Source organism: Ambystoma mexicanum, chromosome 1q (assembly GCF_040938575.1).
Source record: "Ambystoma mexicanum isolate Mex_15411 chromosome 1q, UKY_AmexF1_1, whole genome shotgun sequence".
Lineage (NCBI taxonomy): Eukaryota > Metazoa > Chordata > Amphibia > Caudata > Ambystomatidae > Ambystoma > Ambystoma mexicanum.
Window position 1 is genome coordinate 641863779 of NC_090922.1, and position 16681 is coordinate 641880459.

At 50.2% G+C, this 16681-nt stretch overlaps 1 protein-coding gene across 1 annotated transcript in view; it reads left to right on the forward strand.

The window, feature by feature from the left end:
• Positions 1–16681, forward strand: part of KIF14 (kinesin family member 14) — a 1355767-nt gene that overhangs the window by 505555 nt on the left and 833531 nt on the right. Inside the window, exon 14 of the mRNA XM_069641230.1 lies at positions 2187–2371. Coding sequence (XP_069497331.1) covers positions 2187–2371 — 185 coding nt within the window. The remainder of the gene's footprint in view (positions 1–2186; positions 2372–16681) is intronic.

Here is a 16681-nt window from a genome sequence, read left to right on the forward strand (position 1 = left end):
CGTGCCTTTGCTGAGCCCATCACCTGCTGGCCTCGAATCAACTGCTCGGCACTGTGACCAGACTCAAACTGCTTTGAGTCACTTGCTCAAACCCAGAGTTATGCTGCTACTCATCCCGACATGCCATTGAATTGCCACTTTGCCGAACCACACACCGGAGGACTGGATCACTGTTTGGACACTTGCCACTCACCAATTCAAACCGCTGCAGCATCACTCATCGACCCTTCCCTGCTGTAACAACCCGGCTCGACCTGGCTTGACCACAAACAGATCCTGGTGTGCTCTCCGACCTGCTTTGCCGAAAACTGACTTCCACCAGCACAGAACCACTGCAATCGAACCTGCTTGAAGCCCACTTGACGCTTGGGCACACATGAGCCAGTGTACCCAAACCGAGCTCGATCTGCTTGCATCACTGCTCGGAGACGGTTTTGACTCCATCAACCAGCCAAAGACCAGAAACAAGATTCTATCAACCACCAACCTCCGCCTTGGACCATTTTGTGCACTAGAGATCGGCTGGCTCATTTTTGCACCTTTTTTCATCCAAAGACATATCCTTTTTGTGTTTCATAATGTGCTTATCACCCTTATAATCCTGCTCGGAGTGCTAGTCTATCTGTTGCATCTTGTCTGTTTTTTCCACAGTGGTGGGGTTTGTACTATGCTTTCTAGTTGTTTTATTTTGCAGATGGTGTTTGATTAAAGTATAGATTTTTTTTAGAACCTTGATTGGACACGCCTTTTGTACTTCTACTGTGTTTAGGTAATTCTGGATCACGTTCATACCCTTCGTAAAAGCATAGCCTTCTTTCGGCAACCATTACCACAAATGGCACAGTCTGAACTGTCTGTTTTACCTTTATGATCGTGTTGGCTCTTGGTTTAGAGAAGTATGAGGGCTGGGTGGGTATTTTAGCCCCTGCTCATCCTTGTACTCATGCAAGGTAGAATCCAATTTGTCAAAACCGGGTACTTCTGACCTGCACCCATCAACACCAAAGGTTTATCATCTGCCTTTCCCCGCTGTCCCAGTAATGGTGCCCACCCCCCTTTTATCTAACAAACCAAGCTCAACAAGATCACCATTAGTGGCAGATGAATGCTATATAAGACCATTTACAATACTTAAATGGTGCCATCTGAATCAAAATATTAAAATTAATTTAATAGCTGCCAACCCAGCCACATGTTATGATTGGTTGGATGCATACGATTTGGCCGTGATCAAATTTTTGCGGCTGAATTGTCTGTGACAATTTTGCTGTGCCCAAATACAGCCAAACTTCAACCCCCCATCTCCCAAAGGCCCTCAATTCAATTCCCCCGCCGACCCCCTACTTACCTTTTTGATGTCCGGTTTACTTCTGACCCTGCAGCATCAGTTCCATCCCTTCAACGTGGATCGGATCTGACGCTGCAGGGTCCCCTTTTCATTTTCTTTCTTGTCCACCCTCCCCCGTCCAAACATCCGGAAGCAGGTGACATTTCTGCTACCCCCAAGGCCATCACTACCAAACATGGGGAGCTCCCCATGTTTGGTAGTGATTAACCATTTGATTGTTTTGAATCGATCGAATGGTACTGGGCGAATTCGGCCAGATATACCATACAGTCAATTTAAAACATCAAATTGGATAAATCCGATGGGTCACTTTCTTCCATTTGTGTATCCTGGCTGTTTTAGCACTGCTTTTTCTATCCGAATTATTGCTCTGCATTTCACAGCTTGTAGTGTACTGTTGGCTTTAATGGGGTGAGTGTAACCTGAACGCAAGGGGTTAGTTTGCAGATGTGCCGTTTTATATTCTAATCCTCCCATCTCAAGGACATTGACACATTGGATGTTCTTGCCTTTACGTCAACTGAAAAATATAATGAAGAGGAAATCCGGAGTAATTGAAGAGAAGGTTTCATGAACAGGACTGAACCTTTGTGAGCATTAATGTTTAGACAAGTATATTAGTATGTCCTATACATATCTTACCTGGAACACGCAAAACTGAACATACATATGTGGATGTGCTGTCAATTTGAGAATTGTGGGTTATTTAATACAAAGCATTTGTTTTGGAGGAGACTGGTTTTAGTGTGGATACGATCTTGTAAAAAAGGAAGGGGTTACTTTGCTACAAGAAGTGTATGTCATAATAATAAATGTATCACTCCATATTTTTCTTTAGAAAGCTGGAATTGCATTCAAGATGGACAATCGCCTGCCAAATCTTGTCAATCTCAATGAAGATCCCCAGCTTTCTGAGATGTTGCTATACATGATTAAGGAAGGGCAAACCACAGTTGGAAAATTAAACTCAAGTTCAAGTCACGATATCCAGCTTTCTGGAGTCCTGATTGCTGATGATCATTGGTAAGACTTTTACTTAAAAGAGAGCTCTCAATAATGGGTGGATCGTCAGTATAATCATACAAATTTGAATATCTCGGTGCGTGAAAGAGAATCTCAGAAATACGAAATAAATCGTTGATTTTTCCATCATTGACTTCTGGGGGCTGTTAACCAATAACTGTACACATGTGTAAATAAATGCTTGAGGGCCCACACTCATCCAACACGGCCCCTTCCATTTTCTGAACATATTTATTATTCATATTTTTGCACTGAAGAAGAACAATTGTACTTGAAGATATATTTTTTGAACTTCTCTGAACTTCTTTCCTGGAGGATTTTCTCACATTGTAATTTTTTCATTTTCTTTTTTCATTGAGCCATCTTGTTTTGCCTAGCATGTCCATTTATGCTTCATCATGCTTCAATGGGACAGTGATGGGTGTAAGCTGTTCCCTTTTATAGATTCTCTCATCTTGAGGAAACCTTGATGAGTACTGCGCCAGATGATTTGCTTTGCATGGAAATAGTCATTCTAATTCCAAGGGTCCTCGGAGTAGATTTAAGAGATGACTTCTTCCACTTTCTTCCTTCCTGTTGTAAACTTTGACATTTCCATGGCACAGGCGATCACTGAAATGACGAAGCCAGGTTTACATTTTTAAAAACCTATTTTTCATTCAAACAATTAGCATATTTGACCAAGTGCTGTAATGCAATAATAGCAGCATCTTCTTTTTTTATTTGACTAGACACTATATTTCACTGCGACTATTGGATCTGTTAAGGGCTCGCGTGCGGCACTGAGGATGTTTGCACACAACCTTTTTCTAGTCACAAACTGTCCTTATATAGAAACAAAACCTTCTTCGACCAGGTGTCTTTCGCCTTTGAACTCACGCAAGTGCCCAAGACTGGCAACACACTCATTCTGCACCCCAAACCTGCACATACAGGAACATGCAGGAGCTTGACAGATTGAAGCATATGCTTCCAGTTTAGTTTTGCAAGTTGTGGAGAATAGGGTTTCAAATGGATTATTTCCTCCCACATATTCCTCATCTATGATCATCCTATCCCCAGCACAGATTTTCTCTGAAACATTTCTGCTGATAGGGGTTGCAGCGCAGCTCTGTCAGCTCTGTCTGACACTTTTCTACATGCCCCGCGCCAGACATATCGGGGCCAGTATATATTGAGGTGCTACACTCCGTGACCTCAGTTATTTTTTCTGCTCACTCTGTTTGCTGATCAGAATGCGCATGCTTATGCTACATTTATCCACGCCATGCAAACTCTGTTGAAGGCCTCAGTATTCCAACCATGCACAGATTGTGGCTGACAGATGTCTCTTTCGGATCTGCACTGGATCTGTCTTTACTGCTTGTGTGAGTGTCATGGCACCCAGAATTGAAAGTTGTGCCAGTCCATGAAACCGAAGGCCCTCTGGAAAAGGGCGGTGAAACCCTTCACCTCCATCCACAAGGCGAAGAGTGTATCGACGTGGTCTTGTCCGAAGTCACACGACGCTGAGCGCCGTCTCGTAATACCAGCTCTGTGCAAAGAGGAGGAAAAGGACAAGAAGAAGCGGCACCAGAAGAGGTCCCACTTTCCTAGTTGGTCCTCCCACCATCACTCTTCTTCATTCCTAAGAAGAAGAATCACTGCCCCAGGGAGTCCTGGGAACGACAGGTACAAGTTTCTTTTCTCATCCAGTCCTCCACTGAAGAGGAATTGGAGACATTTCACCTTTAAGGAGCTCGGCATCTTTACCACAGTGCAGATGAAGACACTTTTGGCTTCAGCCGGGACGCTAAGGATTCCCACCTCGTCTCATGTGACCAGAAAGAAACCCGCTTCAGACCACTCCTGCAAACCTTTTGAGCTCAGGCCTGGATGACCAAAGCGTCTAGGCACTGGACGACCCAGCTCTGGCCGCTGCGGTCCCAGCGCTGGTCCTATTCTCGATGTCGGAGATGTTGAAGCTCCCCGGGAGTACGCTCCCCTCCCAAGAGACTTGTTCATGTCCGAGATGTACTCCATTAATAACGAAGAAGGTGACCCGGTACCATTCGGGGTGGAACCCATGGGTTCCATGGAGGGGAGAGATTTCCCCGGAAAGTTCTATGGGGAAGGATAGTATGGGGATTGGGCTGATGACCTGTTGGTTGCCAGTGGCCTCGACCCATCCCCAGAGATGGGCTTCTTGCCAGCTCCCACTCCAGGCAAACCTCAGGCTGCTTTTCAGCAGATGATGGCAAAGGTAGCCGATACCATGGGACTTTCTGCTCCATCCAGAACCAAGATCCAATATGAGCTTTGTGATATCCTGGATGATGCCTCTGAGGAGACACTGCTGCCCTTCCATCGGAGGTTCCTTTACTGCCACATTGAAGTCTGGGCTAAACCTGCTTCTGCTACACAGTTGACAAGGAACAGGTGAGGAAACTCTTGCTAGTCTTGCTAGGGAGATTTTGTTTTGAGCGGTGGGGTTGGTTCTCCAGATCCGTTCCAGGCAGTGCATGAGTTTTTTTGTCTTTTCTTTTTTAAGAAATTTGAGGTTGGTGGTGTACCACCTGGGTGTGGGGCCTGATCTCTAACTAACAAAGGCCTACAGATTGGAAATCCTAAAAACCAAAAAGGCATTCTATGGTAACAGAATCCTGAACTCACGCAACCCAAACAAGGAAATCCATAGAGTAATATCTGAATTCAAATCGCCAGCTTGCTCACCCCCCATCCACGCAACTCCCAATTCTTATGCAATGCATTATCGGAACATTTTCTCAACTTTCTGCCTGCATCTCTAAAATAGAAATAAGGCCCCCGCCTACCTCCCTTTCCTCGTCCAAAAATTCCTCTGATGCAAATCTTTGCCTCTTTCTCTTCGATCTCAGAACAGGAGTTCCTCTTGCTCCTAGCACAAAGCCTTCCGTCAGTATCCCCTGAGTAGCCTTGCCCTCCTCAAATACTCATCCTAACTTCAACCTGTGCAGACAGGCAGCATCACACACTCAATCCTTAACCACTCCCTCACATCAGGAATCCTTGAAAACCTCCTACATCAAACCCCTCCTCAAAAAACCTACGCTGTACCCTCTCCTTCCCCAGAACTACTGGGCCATTTCCAACACCCACTTCATGGCCAAACTCATGGGCTGCTCAGCATACAAGCAACTGAGCCACTTCACTGAAGCCAACAGCCTCCTTGACCCTGCCCAATCTGGCTTCAGACACCTCTGAGGAACAGAGTCCTCTCCAGTGTCAGTTTGTGATAACATAAAAAGAACGGCGGATGCTGAAGGATGCCCTCTACTCTCCATGACCTCTGTCGCCTTCGATGTCACTGACCCCACCATTCTCCTAGACAGGCTACATTCTTTAGGAATCAAAGACACTGCCCTCACGTGGATCTCCTCTTTCATCTCTAATCGGTCACAAATTATGCTCTTGTGTGGGATGCAGAGGTGAAAGGATGGATCTCCTCTGCATCCCACCCAATACCGAAAGGGGTCTCTCCTCCTCTTCAATATCTATCTGAACCCACTTCCCGCACTCATCCGCTCCCACACTCGCCTGCTACAACTATGCAGACAATACCCAGATCATCCTAAAAATCTCAGTCACCCGGCTCCACCCGCCCAGATTTGTCATCATGCCTCTCAGATATTGACCACTAGATGATGACTAACCACACCTCATCCTCAACCCTGGGGAAATAGAAATCCTAGTCTGCGGGAAAACTGTGCTCCTTCCCCAACCTATCCCCTGGCCTCACTCTGTAGGCCCATCCTGGCAACCTCCACCTCGGTTAAAAACCTTGGATGCACGCTGGACACAGATTTATCTCTCCCCCAACGCATCAACTATGTATCCAGAACCTGTTTCTTCCACCTACCCATCCTCAGGCGTATCTTCCCATAGGTCACCGATTCTCTGCCATTATCTTCATCATCCGCTCCGCTTAGACTATGCAAACTGCCTTTATCTAGGCGCTCCGGCGTTCCAGCTAAGGAAACTGCAAAGAATCCAAAACGCTGCAGCCTGCCTGCTCATTGGCCTCACTCCCAGAGAACACATCAGCCCTAAACTAAGAGTCCTCCACTGGCTCCCTATTAGTCGACAAACTCCCTTTAAAGCCAAGTGCATCACTCACTGTGCCATCCACAACACAGTCCCGGAATTCCTCCAAGACAAACTCACTCACTACCACCCCCACAGGACACTTAGATCTGGCACACCATCCCTTCTAGTTGTCCCCCATTACAACTGCACTAAACTGGGCGGATCCTCCTTCTCCATCCAAGCTCTGACCATTTGGTACTCTCTGCACCTCCACATCCGCAACATGGAGAATCACCTGGCATTCAGAAAGGTCCTCAAAACCTGGCTCCTTTCTTCCTCCTTTTGAAATCATCTTGCACTCTATGCTGTGATTGACCCGCATACAGAAGCACTGGCTCAAACCCGACAACACACCTATCCCTCCCACTCCACTGCGTATGCTGGCAGCGTTTGCAGCGGCAAACCCTGATAAACCCAGCCTCCCCCCGTCCCTCCGACAACCCTAGACGATGGATATCGCTCCACCATCCCTCCAGGCCTTCACCCACTGCTCAGGCTATCAATCTAAGGAGTCCCCAACTGACAAAACCAGTCACTTGCTTTGGACCTAGGAAAGCGAGATCGAAGATGAACTTCATCCGAGTTAAGGTATGTACAACTTGCAACACGTCTGTGGACTCATGCCGCAGGCACGGCCACCCATCCATGCACTATAGAATGTAGCTATGGCTATGCAAATCCGGTCTGGTGGCTCGCATAGCCATCCACACTGAAACCCTTGGCGGGCCTCCACACCTCTGCCATTAGTATACAGCGACATCCTATGAAAAATGTCAGTGTAACTGGGCACAAATAGTCTCCTGCACTAGCACTCTGCTGCAGTGACCACCGTCCGAAACAGCTTCCCTGTGTTGAGTCCAGTCCTGCGAGGGGTCCTGCATCGTGTTTTTCTGCATTCTTTATCTGAGAGTCCTTGCACCAGCTAAAGACACCGACCGGAGAGCTGCACGAACCTGCAACCCCTGGGAATCAAGGACTGAGGCTGATGGCGGGAAAAGTGACCTTGGACCTTCCTCCATTGACATGCCAAGTCCTGTGAAGAATCGGAGTATGGGTGGTGCGCTACAGTGGTTCTTCCCTGACCCTAAACTCTCTTTAAAGTTTTGCTAACTGTTATACAACTTTTACCATAGTTTGGCTTTGCCATTGCTTACTCACACAAGCCTTCCGAAAGTTGGGGACACTTTGATTAGTTAAAATACCTTTTCCTCTAACCCTTGTAATCATTCACTGGACCCCCAGAGACCCTACCTTCATTTTCTCCAGTGTTTCAAACTGTGTCAGATCTTTTCCTGAACCTTTGGGCATAAGGCCCCAGACAATTTACGGAAGGACGTTTGAAGTTGGGGGTAATTCTCTCTGGACCTGTAGTGCATAAACTAATATACACTTTCCTTTGCAGGGGTTTAATCTGTATTATGTCCTTCTGTAGTGACTGTATATATGTAATCTATTAGTGTTGTGTGATACTTCTACCTGTTAGTAGTCATTGTTCTCCAGCATGGGGTCTGGCATGGATTCACATGCTCATGAATATTCCCCGTCGTCAGGCTGGGAATCCTCGGTAAAGAAAAAATCAGTATCAGTTTTGTTTCTGATCTGTCTTTCGTAGTAGTAATCAATCACTGATCTCTGTGTCATACTGACCACAGCCAATGACTGCCCTCTACCTAAGCCCCGCCTCTGGCAGCCATCTTCAGATTTTTACCGCACGTTCAAGTGTTGGGAGTCCTCGTGCTTAGCTCTCGAGCTTTTACTGCGTGTTTCACGCTTTTTCAGGTGAATTTTCACATTTTTTCAGTTAATCGAGCCTCAAGCTCCACCGTTTCTACACCCGTTAACGGCTACCCGTTGCAGGATTTTCCTGCGCCCCTCAAGGGTGAAGATTTCGTCGAATCAACTTCTTGGAGGATTCCAGAAGATTCGCGGCCTGCTTCGAGATGGCCCAGGATGCGAGTTCATCGCCCGGACCCAAGCTGTTTCGCAGCTGCCCTGGATGCGGGCTGCAGAATGTGTTTAAGGAAGACGAACATTCGCGATGCCTCTACTGTCTTCATGGGGACAAGACTCATTTAGAGAAGGACTGCCAGTTCTGCAAGAACTTGTCGGAGCGGACCATGAGGGACCGTCGATCCCGTCTTGCAAGCTGGTTGGAGAAGGGCTCGACGGGTGAGAAGAAGAAGAAAGGGTCCGAGCGGGCTTCTAAGTCCTGTGCGGGCGCCCCAGGCGACGGGGGCCCAACACCAGGCCAAGCGCCGCAAGTCTGCTGGCTCCGGGAGCGCCGAAAGGTCGGGCTCTTCGGTCGCCAGGCAGGGCGCACCTTCCCCGGCACCGTCAACCACGAGCCAACGCTCCGGTTCTGGGAAGAGAAAGTCCGAGACCCCGGGTAAGCTTTGGGAGAAGCCCCATCCGATCTCGGAAGAGGGGGAGCGAGGCGTTGCACCTCCCCCGAAGGAGAGGGCCCGGGACGCACCTAAGGTGGTGAAGGCCCCTACCCAGCAGGCGAAGGCGTCTATCGAGGCTATCGCGGCGACTCTGGCCAAGCCGGCAGAGACACCGCCAGCGGAGACCGCCTCCGGGACTAGAGTTTCCCTGCCGCCAAGGAGGGAATCCTCTTTTCAGCCCATCGTCGTGGCCGCCATGATGGAAGAAGCAAGGGGGGGGCACGGTGCCCTCCTCGAGCTCGGAGTCAGCCTCGGAGGAGGAAATGACCGAGGCCGTGAGGAACCTCAAAGTCCAATTCGAGAAGGTTCAATCCCGTCAGGAAGATCCTCGGGAGATAACCGAGGAAGACGACGATGGTGAGGAAGAGCGGCCTTCCCTTCCGCCGCAGCCGGATCCTAGGCCTCAGGATGGCTCGGTGGCCATTTTGTCTGCCATCCAGTCCTTATGCTCTGAGATAAGGACGAGATTCCCACGGCCCAGGCCGGAGGACCCGCAACCTGGCCCGTCGGGAAGCCCTCAGAACAAACGACGGAGGACCCAACCCTCTCCTCCGCTCGCCCCCGTAAGGCCTACAGTTCCCTCCTCATTCTCCCACGAGTCAGGAGATGTCGGTGCGTTGGGCTCGACAACGGGTTCTGAGGGCGACGACGACGGAACGGGTCTCCCGTCGCACGGGCCTCGCCGCCCGACGAGATTGGCTCATTCCACGCCATGATCGCCAGGGCGTCCGAATTGTTTCAGCTCTGCCCAGAGGAGCAGAAAAAGGAAGGTTTCCTCTATCAGCGCCGGGAGGCCAAGAGGAAGACGGTCATCGCGGTGCCCCTAATCGATGACATCTAGGAGGAGGGCCTGTCGGTTCTCAAGAACCCCTCCACGGCACCAGCCAAACGGGACCGGTACGAGAAGAAGTACTGGGTCCCCGAAACCGCTCCCCTGTGCCTCAGGGCCCAGCCAACGCCAGACTCGGTCGTCTCGGCGGCGGCGAAGAAGAAAGCTGCGGGGTCAGGAGCCTCGACGTCGAATTCCCCGCCGGACGGCGAGGGAAAGAAGTTGGACGCCATGGGGCGGCGGGTCATTTCGTCTGCGGCGACGACGATCAAAGCGGCCAATGCCCTGGCGATCGTGGCCCGTTACGACAGGGAGCTCTGGTTTAAGCTGGCCCCGATATTGGACTTCCTGCCGGACGACAAGAGGTCCGAGGCCCTGGATATACTGCAAGAGGGCGAGGTGGCGTCGGACCACGCCCTAACGGTGGCAACCGATATTGCCGATACCGGGTTCCGCCAGCTGGGCAACGGTGTTTGCCTACGACGACGGGGTTGGCTCCGGGCGACCGACTTCCGTCAGGACGTCCAGACCAGGGTGTTGGACATGCCGTTCGACGGCAGCAACTTGTTCAGGAAGGCGGCGGACGAATCCCTCCAAGCCATAAAAACGGACACGGAGACGGCCCGCGCCCTAGGAGCCCTTCAGCAACGATGGCCCTTTCGGAGCTCCGGAGGCAGACAGGGTGCCTCCAAGGGATCCAGCGGTGGCTCGTCGTCCTACCGCCAGGCGGGCCACCACCTCCAAGCAGGACTGAACCGGCCGTGGTCTCGGGCCCCCACCGAAGCACCCCGGTGGGAGGCCGGCTGACGAACTTCATCGGCGTGTGGAAGTCCATCTCCACCGACCGTTGGGTGCTGGATACCCTGGCAAGAGAATTCCTGAAGAAGTGCCCTCACGTTGCACCTGTGGCCAGGAAGGAAAATCACGTCCCACAACTGCTGTTGGAAGTACGGGCGATGCTCAGGAAGGGCGCCATCGAGCTTGTCCCGAAGAGGCTCCGGGGTATACTCAAGGTACTTCCTCGTCAGGAAGAAGATGGGCGGCTGGCGCCCCATCCTGGACCTTCGTCGTTTGAACAAATACACACAAGTTCAGGATGGTAACCCTCTAGCACATACTGGGACAGCTGGAGGAAGGCGACTTTCTATCGTCGTTGGACCTGGAGGATGCATACTTCCACTTTCCCATCCTCAAAAGTCACCGAAAGTTCCTCAGGTTTGTCGTCCAGGGACGCCACTACCAATTCAGAGCACTGCCGTTCGGATTGAAGTCGGCCCCCATGGTCTTTACCAAGTGCCTAGCACCAGTGGCGGTGCGGCTGCGCCTGCAGGGGATTCACGTCTACCCCTACCTGGACGACTGGCTCATCCGCTCAAGGGCGAGGGAACTCGCCGTCGAACACACTGCGAGGACCGTCCAGCTACTCACAGACCTGGGATTCGCCATAAACTACCCAAAGTCCCACCTGGTGCTGTCGCAGGTGGCCCTGTTTCTGGGAGCAAAGCTTGATACAGTGAGGCGCCTGGCGGCCCCGTCGGAAGAACGGACGAAGACCATTCTAGGCAAAGTGCAGCGCCTGGTTGCCACGGACGTGGCCAGGGTGAGGTCCATCAAGTCCCTCCTGGGGATGATGTCCTCTTGCATCTACCTGGTGCGCCTCTGCAGACTACGGATGCGCCCTCTTCAAGAATTTCTCGACGCCCGTTGGATGCAGGCGACGGGCACCTTCGAAGACAGGGTCCCCCTCAACGAGGTGTTCCGGCGGGCGATTCAGTGGTGGGGCGTTCGAGCGCACCTCACGGCGGGCAAGGACTTTCAGACGCCGGCGTACCAGGAGACGGTGACGATGGACGCCTCCCTGGAAGGTTGGGGCGCCCACACCGGAGATCTCCACGCAAGAGGCCTCTGGCTCCCGGAGGAGAGGCTCCTGCACACCAACGTCCTGGAACTCCGAGCCGTGTTCTGGGCTCTCAAATCGTTCCTCCCGTCGCTCAAGGGCAAGGTGGTGCGGATCTTCACGGACAACACCACGACAATGTTTTACATACGGAAGCAGGGAGGCACCAGATCCCCAGCCCTATCCAAGGAGGCACAGGATCTGTGGCACTGGGCGGCCGCCCAGGGGATGTTCCTGGTTCCCTTCCACCTGGCAGGAGAAAGAAACACCATCGCCGACTCGCTCAGCAGGGAGCTGCGCGCGTGTCACGAGTGGGAACTGCGCCAGGATCAGGTGGATCAACTCTTCCGACGATGGGGCAAACCCCAAATCGACCTGTTCGCAACAGCGACGAACTCGAAGTGCAAGAGGTTCGCCAGCAGGTTTCCCCAGCCGAGAAGCATGGGCGATGCATTCTCGTTCCCCTGGGACGGCCTATACCTGTATGCGTTCCCTCCGTTGCCGTTGCTGATTCGACTCATCAGCCAGCTCAAGAGGTCCCGCTGCAGGATGATCCTCGTCGCACCGGCGTGGCCGAGGCAGATCTGGTTCCCGGACCTTCTGGACTTGTCAACGTCCCCTCCCATCAAGCTGCCGGCGGACGCGGACCTTCTCTCCAGAGAAGGAGGCGCCATCTTCCACCACGACCCGGCGTCACTGAACCTGCAGGCTTGGCTCCTGCAGCGCTAGAGTTTGGAGGCTACGATATACCGGCCGATTGCAGAGAGGTTCTTGCAAAGGCCAGGGCGTCCTCGACTCTCAAATGCTACGGTCATAAGTGGAAGAGATTCTCTATCTGGTGCCGAGCACAGAAGATAAACCCCCTACGGATTACACCCCCGCAAGTGCTGCCGTACCTGCTATCGCTGGCAAAGGCTGGGCTAGCCCATGCCTCCATTAAGATTCATCTGGCGGCGATCTCCAGATATACCAGAACCACAGGACGGACGTCCCTGTGGTCCCATCGACTGGTAAAAGGGTTTATGAAAGGACTGTTCCGGTCGTTCCCACCGGTGAAGGCCCCGGCCCCGGCGTGGGAACTTAACGTGGTGCTGACCAGGCTCATGGGGCCCCCATTCGAGCCGATGCACTCCGCACTGATGAAGTTTGTGTCATGGAAGACTGCGTTCCTGGTGGCCATTACCTCCGCACGACGAGTGGGAGAGATCCAGGCCCTATCCTGCAAAGCACCGTACTTGACTTTCCATGCCTCAAGGGTGGTGCTTAGGACGCACCCCTCCTTTATGCCCAAGGGGCCGTCGGACTTCCATCTTAACGAGCCCTTGGTGTTACCTGTTTTCTTCCCGTCTCCTTTGACTCCGGCCGAGAGGACTTTGCACTCGCTGGATGTGGCTAGAGCGCTGAAGTTCTACGTGGACCGCACGAAGAGTTTCCGGAGGACATCACAGCTGTTTGTGAACTTTGGACCTGTGAATCAAGGGAAGGCTCTCTCAAAGTCTTCTATTTCCAGATGGCTCTCCGGCTGCATCATGCACTGTCACCGGTTGGCTAACCGACCGGTGCCAGGCCATCCGAGAGCCCATTCGACCAGAGCGATCGCTGCTACTACGGCGTTCTTATCTGGTGTGCCCCTGCTGGACATCTGCAGGGCTGCTACATGGAGGTCGACGCACACCTTCACGAGATTCTACTGCGTCGATTGGGATTCCAGGGAGGAGTCCAGGGTCGGCCAAGCAGTGCTGCGCAACCTGTTCGCTTAAGGTGAGCCTGGTGAGGAGGTAAGGGACGCTTAATGTTGAGTTGTTGTATTGCTTAATGTTGAGCCTTTTGCCACCCCCGTGGTTGTGCATGTGTGTACTGCTATTTATTCTTATATTCATGAGCATGTGAATCCATGCCAGACCCCATGCTGGAGAAGGAACAAGTTACTTACCTGGAACTGTTGTTCTCCAGCATGGGTCTGGCATGGATTCACATGCGAACCCTCCCGCCTACCCCTCTGCGGCTCTTCACTTGGTCATACTGCCACTTCACGTGCTACCAAATCTGAAGATGGCTGCCAGAGGCGGGGCTTAGCTAGAGGGCAGTCATTGGCTGTGGTCAGTATGACGCAGAGATCAGTGATTGGTTACTACTACGAAAGACAGATCAGAAACGAAACTGATACTGATTTTTTCTTTATCGAGGATTCCCAGCCTGACGACGTGGAATATTCATGAGCATGTGAATCCATGCCAGACCCATGCTGGAGAACAACAGTTACAGGTAAGTAACTTGTTCCTTCATAGTGTTTTTGGCCATAAATAAATAACTGTGTTTTTATACACAATGTCGAAGTGAAATTGGTTTTTTGAGAGCTTTGACCCATGTTAGTTTTGTCATGTGTTGAGACCACACGTGTCGTCCATCCATTTCTTGTCCGATAAGCCACGTAGCGCTTCTGCCTTGCACCTCACTGTTGCATCTTCCCACTTGCTTTCCGTGAACATTGTCCCTTTGATTGCAAAGAATGGCTCTTTAAAGCATGTCGTATCTTGAGGTTTCTTCTTGCACAGCTTTTCATCAATAGGAAGCAGTTGTTAGTTTACTGTGTGTGCCTGGAAGGGGCTCCTTCTCCTACATAGTGCGAGATGAACTATGGACCTGAACTGAGACACTGGGCTTCCACTAAGGGGATTCTTGTGGCACTAAAACCTTAGGCGTCCCTGACGCATGAGGTATCAATGAACACACATAGCAGCTACCATTTGTGGCCGGTCTCCCTGTGGTGCTCATATCGGAGTACCACTTGTTAGACTGGTCCGGATGACGAAGATCCTGCGCCTCATCCAATCCCACCCCGTGGTATGCATCGTATTGTAATTGCTTTGTTTGCTGCTTCTGCCTGCGTACTGACACATTTTTACCATTTGTTAATTACCTTGTGTTCCTTTTACCATCGAAACTGGACATTTAGTGTGTACTGAAAGCATATAAGCGAGAAATGGGGACGAGGCCCACATCAGTTAATGCATTAGTATCATTATTAAGAAGCCAGTATTGAGTATTCAAAAGTGCTTCTGACATATCAGTAGGAGACAGAGTGTATACATTATTTATATTTGAGGTAGAATATCTGGTTATGTACGGGTCACTTGGTGGTGGTGTGAACATTGCTGGGGTGGAAAAAGAGGCTTCATATACATAAATTGCATTTTCGCTTTCATTCATTGCAAATGGCCCAAGCTGTGATGACACCTTTGAATGATTCTTCTGTAGTGTATTAAAGTAGGTGTTATGGTCCCATATTAGTTTCACACCGTCCCATATTAGTCTGCTCCCTTCTTGTATTTATTTTCCCCTAGCCCCCTCCCCTATTTCTCCAACAATAAAAGTGATGCTCCAGTACAATCCTAAACACAATAATATCGTGGAGAATAGAATGGCCGTAAAATAAAGGCCACATTCGTATGACTATGCCCTAGTGGTGCTTATACTATTCCTACTTCTATCTTACTCAATTCTGTTTGTGACCAGTGAGCTACTTTCTGCCATCATTGCACCTACAGAGTGGGATATAAGGGAAAAACATAGTTTCAGGTCATCAGCATTGTCAAACATTTAAAAGTACAGGTGCAATTTTGAGAGAGAGAGCATGATAAGCAATACATTTTACTTTAAAGACATATTTTTCTCTGAACCACTATTTTGCTGTTGCTCAGTTATCTCTTAAGCCACTATGCAATTTTTTTCCTTTATTCATTAAGGAGTTGCTGCCTTCCGTTCATCTTGCTGGAGTGCTCCTGGTACTACACTGACATGTGATTTTTCTATCATCTGACAAGTGGATCCAATATGTCAGGCCCTTCACCTTCTTTGCCGAAGGTGTGCTATATATAACCTCATAAAGGCCATGAAATCTTGGACTGTTCCACCTTCATATAAATCTGCCGACATATACGAGTTCCCCAGGCATTAAAGTACTTGACGGGATATCCACTGAGGGTGTTGAAGTGCACGATTCATTTTCTCTAGTGAATGGTGGGGCCGTTTGTTTGCGCTGCCCTTGTAAGCTGTGTGAGATATTTCTTGAATTCTTCTCTTAGTACTGTGACACTTCTATGGGCATCAGACATTATTCTTACCGGGGACAGGGGCATTTGCATTCTTCGCCCACTTACTATTTCATGGGGGGACAAATGGTTGTCCTTACTGGGTTGAGTACGTAGTTGAAATCAAGCCAGTGGGAGACAATAAACCCAATTCTTTTTAGGAATGTGGTACAGTTTGGACAACCTACTTTTAAGGAGACCGTTGATTTATTTTCTACCACCCTGTTCACTTGCCGGTGGTAAATCTAACACATTTTATGCTTTATTCCTAATAATGTGGTCACTTCTTTGAAGAGGTAATTCACGAAATGTGTCCCATTGTCTGAGCGAATGACATTGCATATGCCCCAAGGTGGGAACACTTCTCTTACTAGAAACTTAGCTGCACATTTCGTGTCGGGGTGGGCGCAAGGTCTGGCTTCCACCCAGCAAGAAAAGGGACAAACCACTATGATTAAATACATAGCCCCATTGCACCTTTCCCCCATGTCTGCGTAATCAATGTGCAGTTCTCGGAAAGGTCCGATGGGGCGGGGCAGTGTTCCACGCAATGTTCTGAGAGTCATTCCAGAGCTGAATTGCCATGTTATGCATTCAATTGTCAATTTATTGATGTGTTCCTGGAGGTTCGGGATGAACCAATCCTCCTGGATAACTGCCGCAATGTGGTGTTTTGATGTGTGAGCTGGAAAGTGTAACTGTTCAAATGCTATTTACAACAATTCCACAGGAATCACTGCTTACCCTGTTGTGTCCTGTCTCCATAGGAGGTCTGTGGGTGAATGTGTGCAGCCTCATTTTACCCATAGTTCTGGTTCTGACTGGGGGCTTTTCTCTGGAGCTCTAGTATTTGCACTGTGGGGAGGGAGTTGTAGCCGCGGTTTTAGGGCTCATCTGTTCTTTTATCACACATTCTGTTGTTAAGTCTTTCTGGAAGTACTCTGC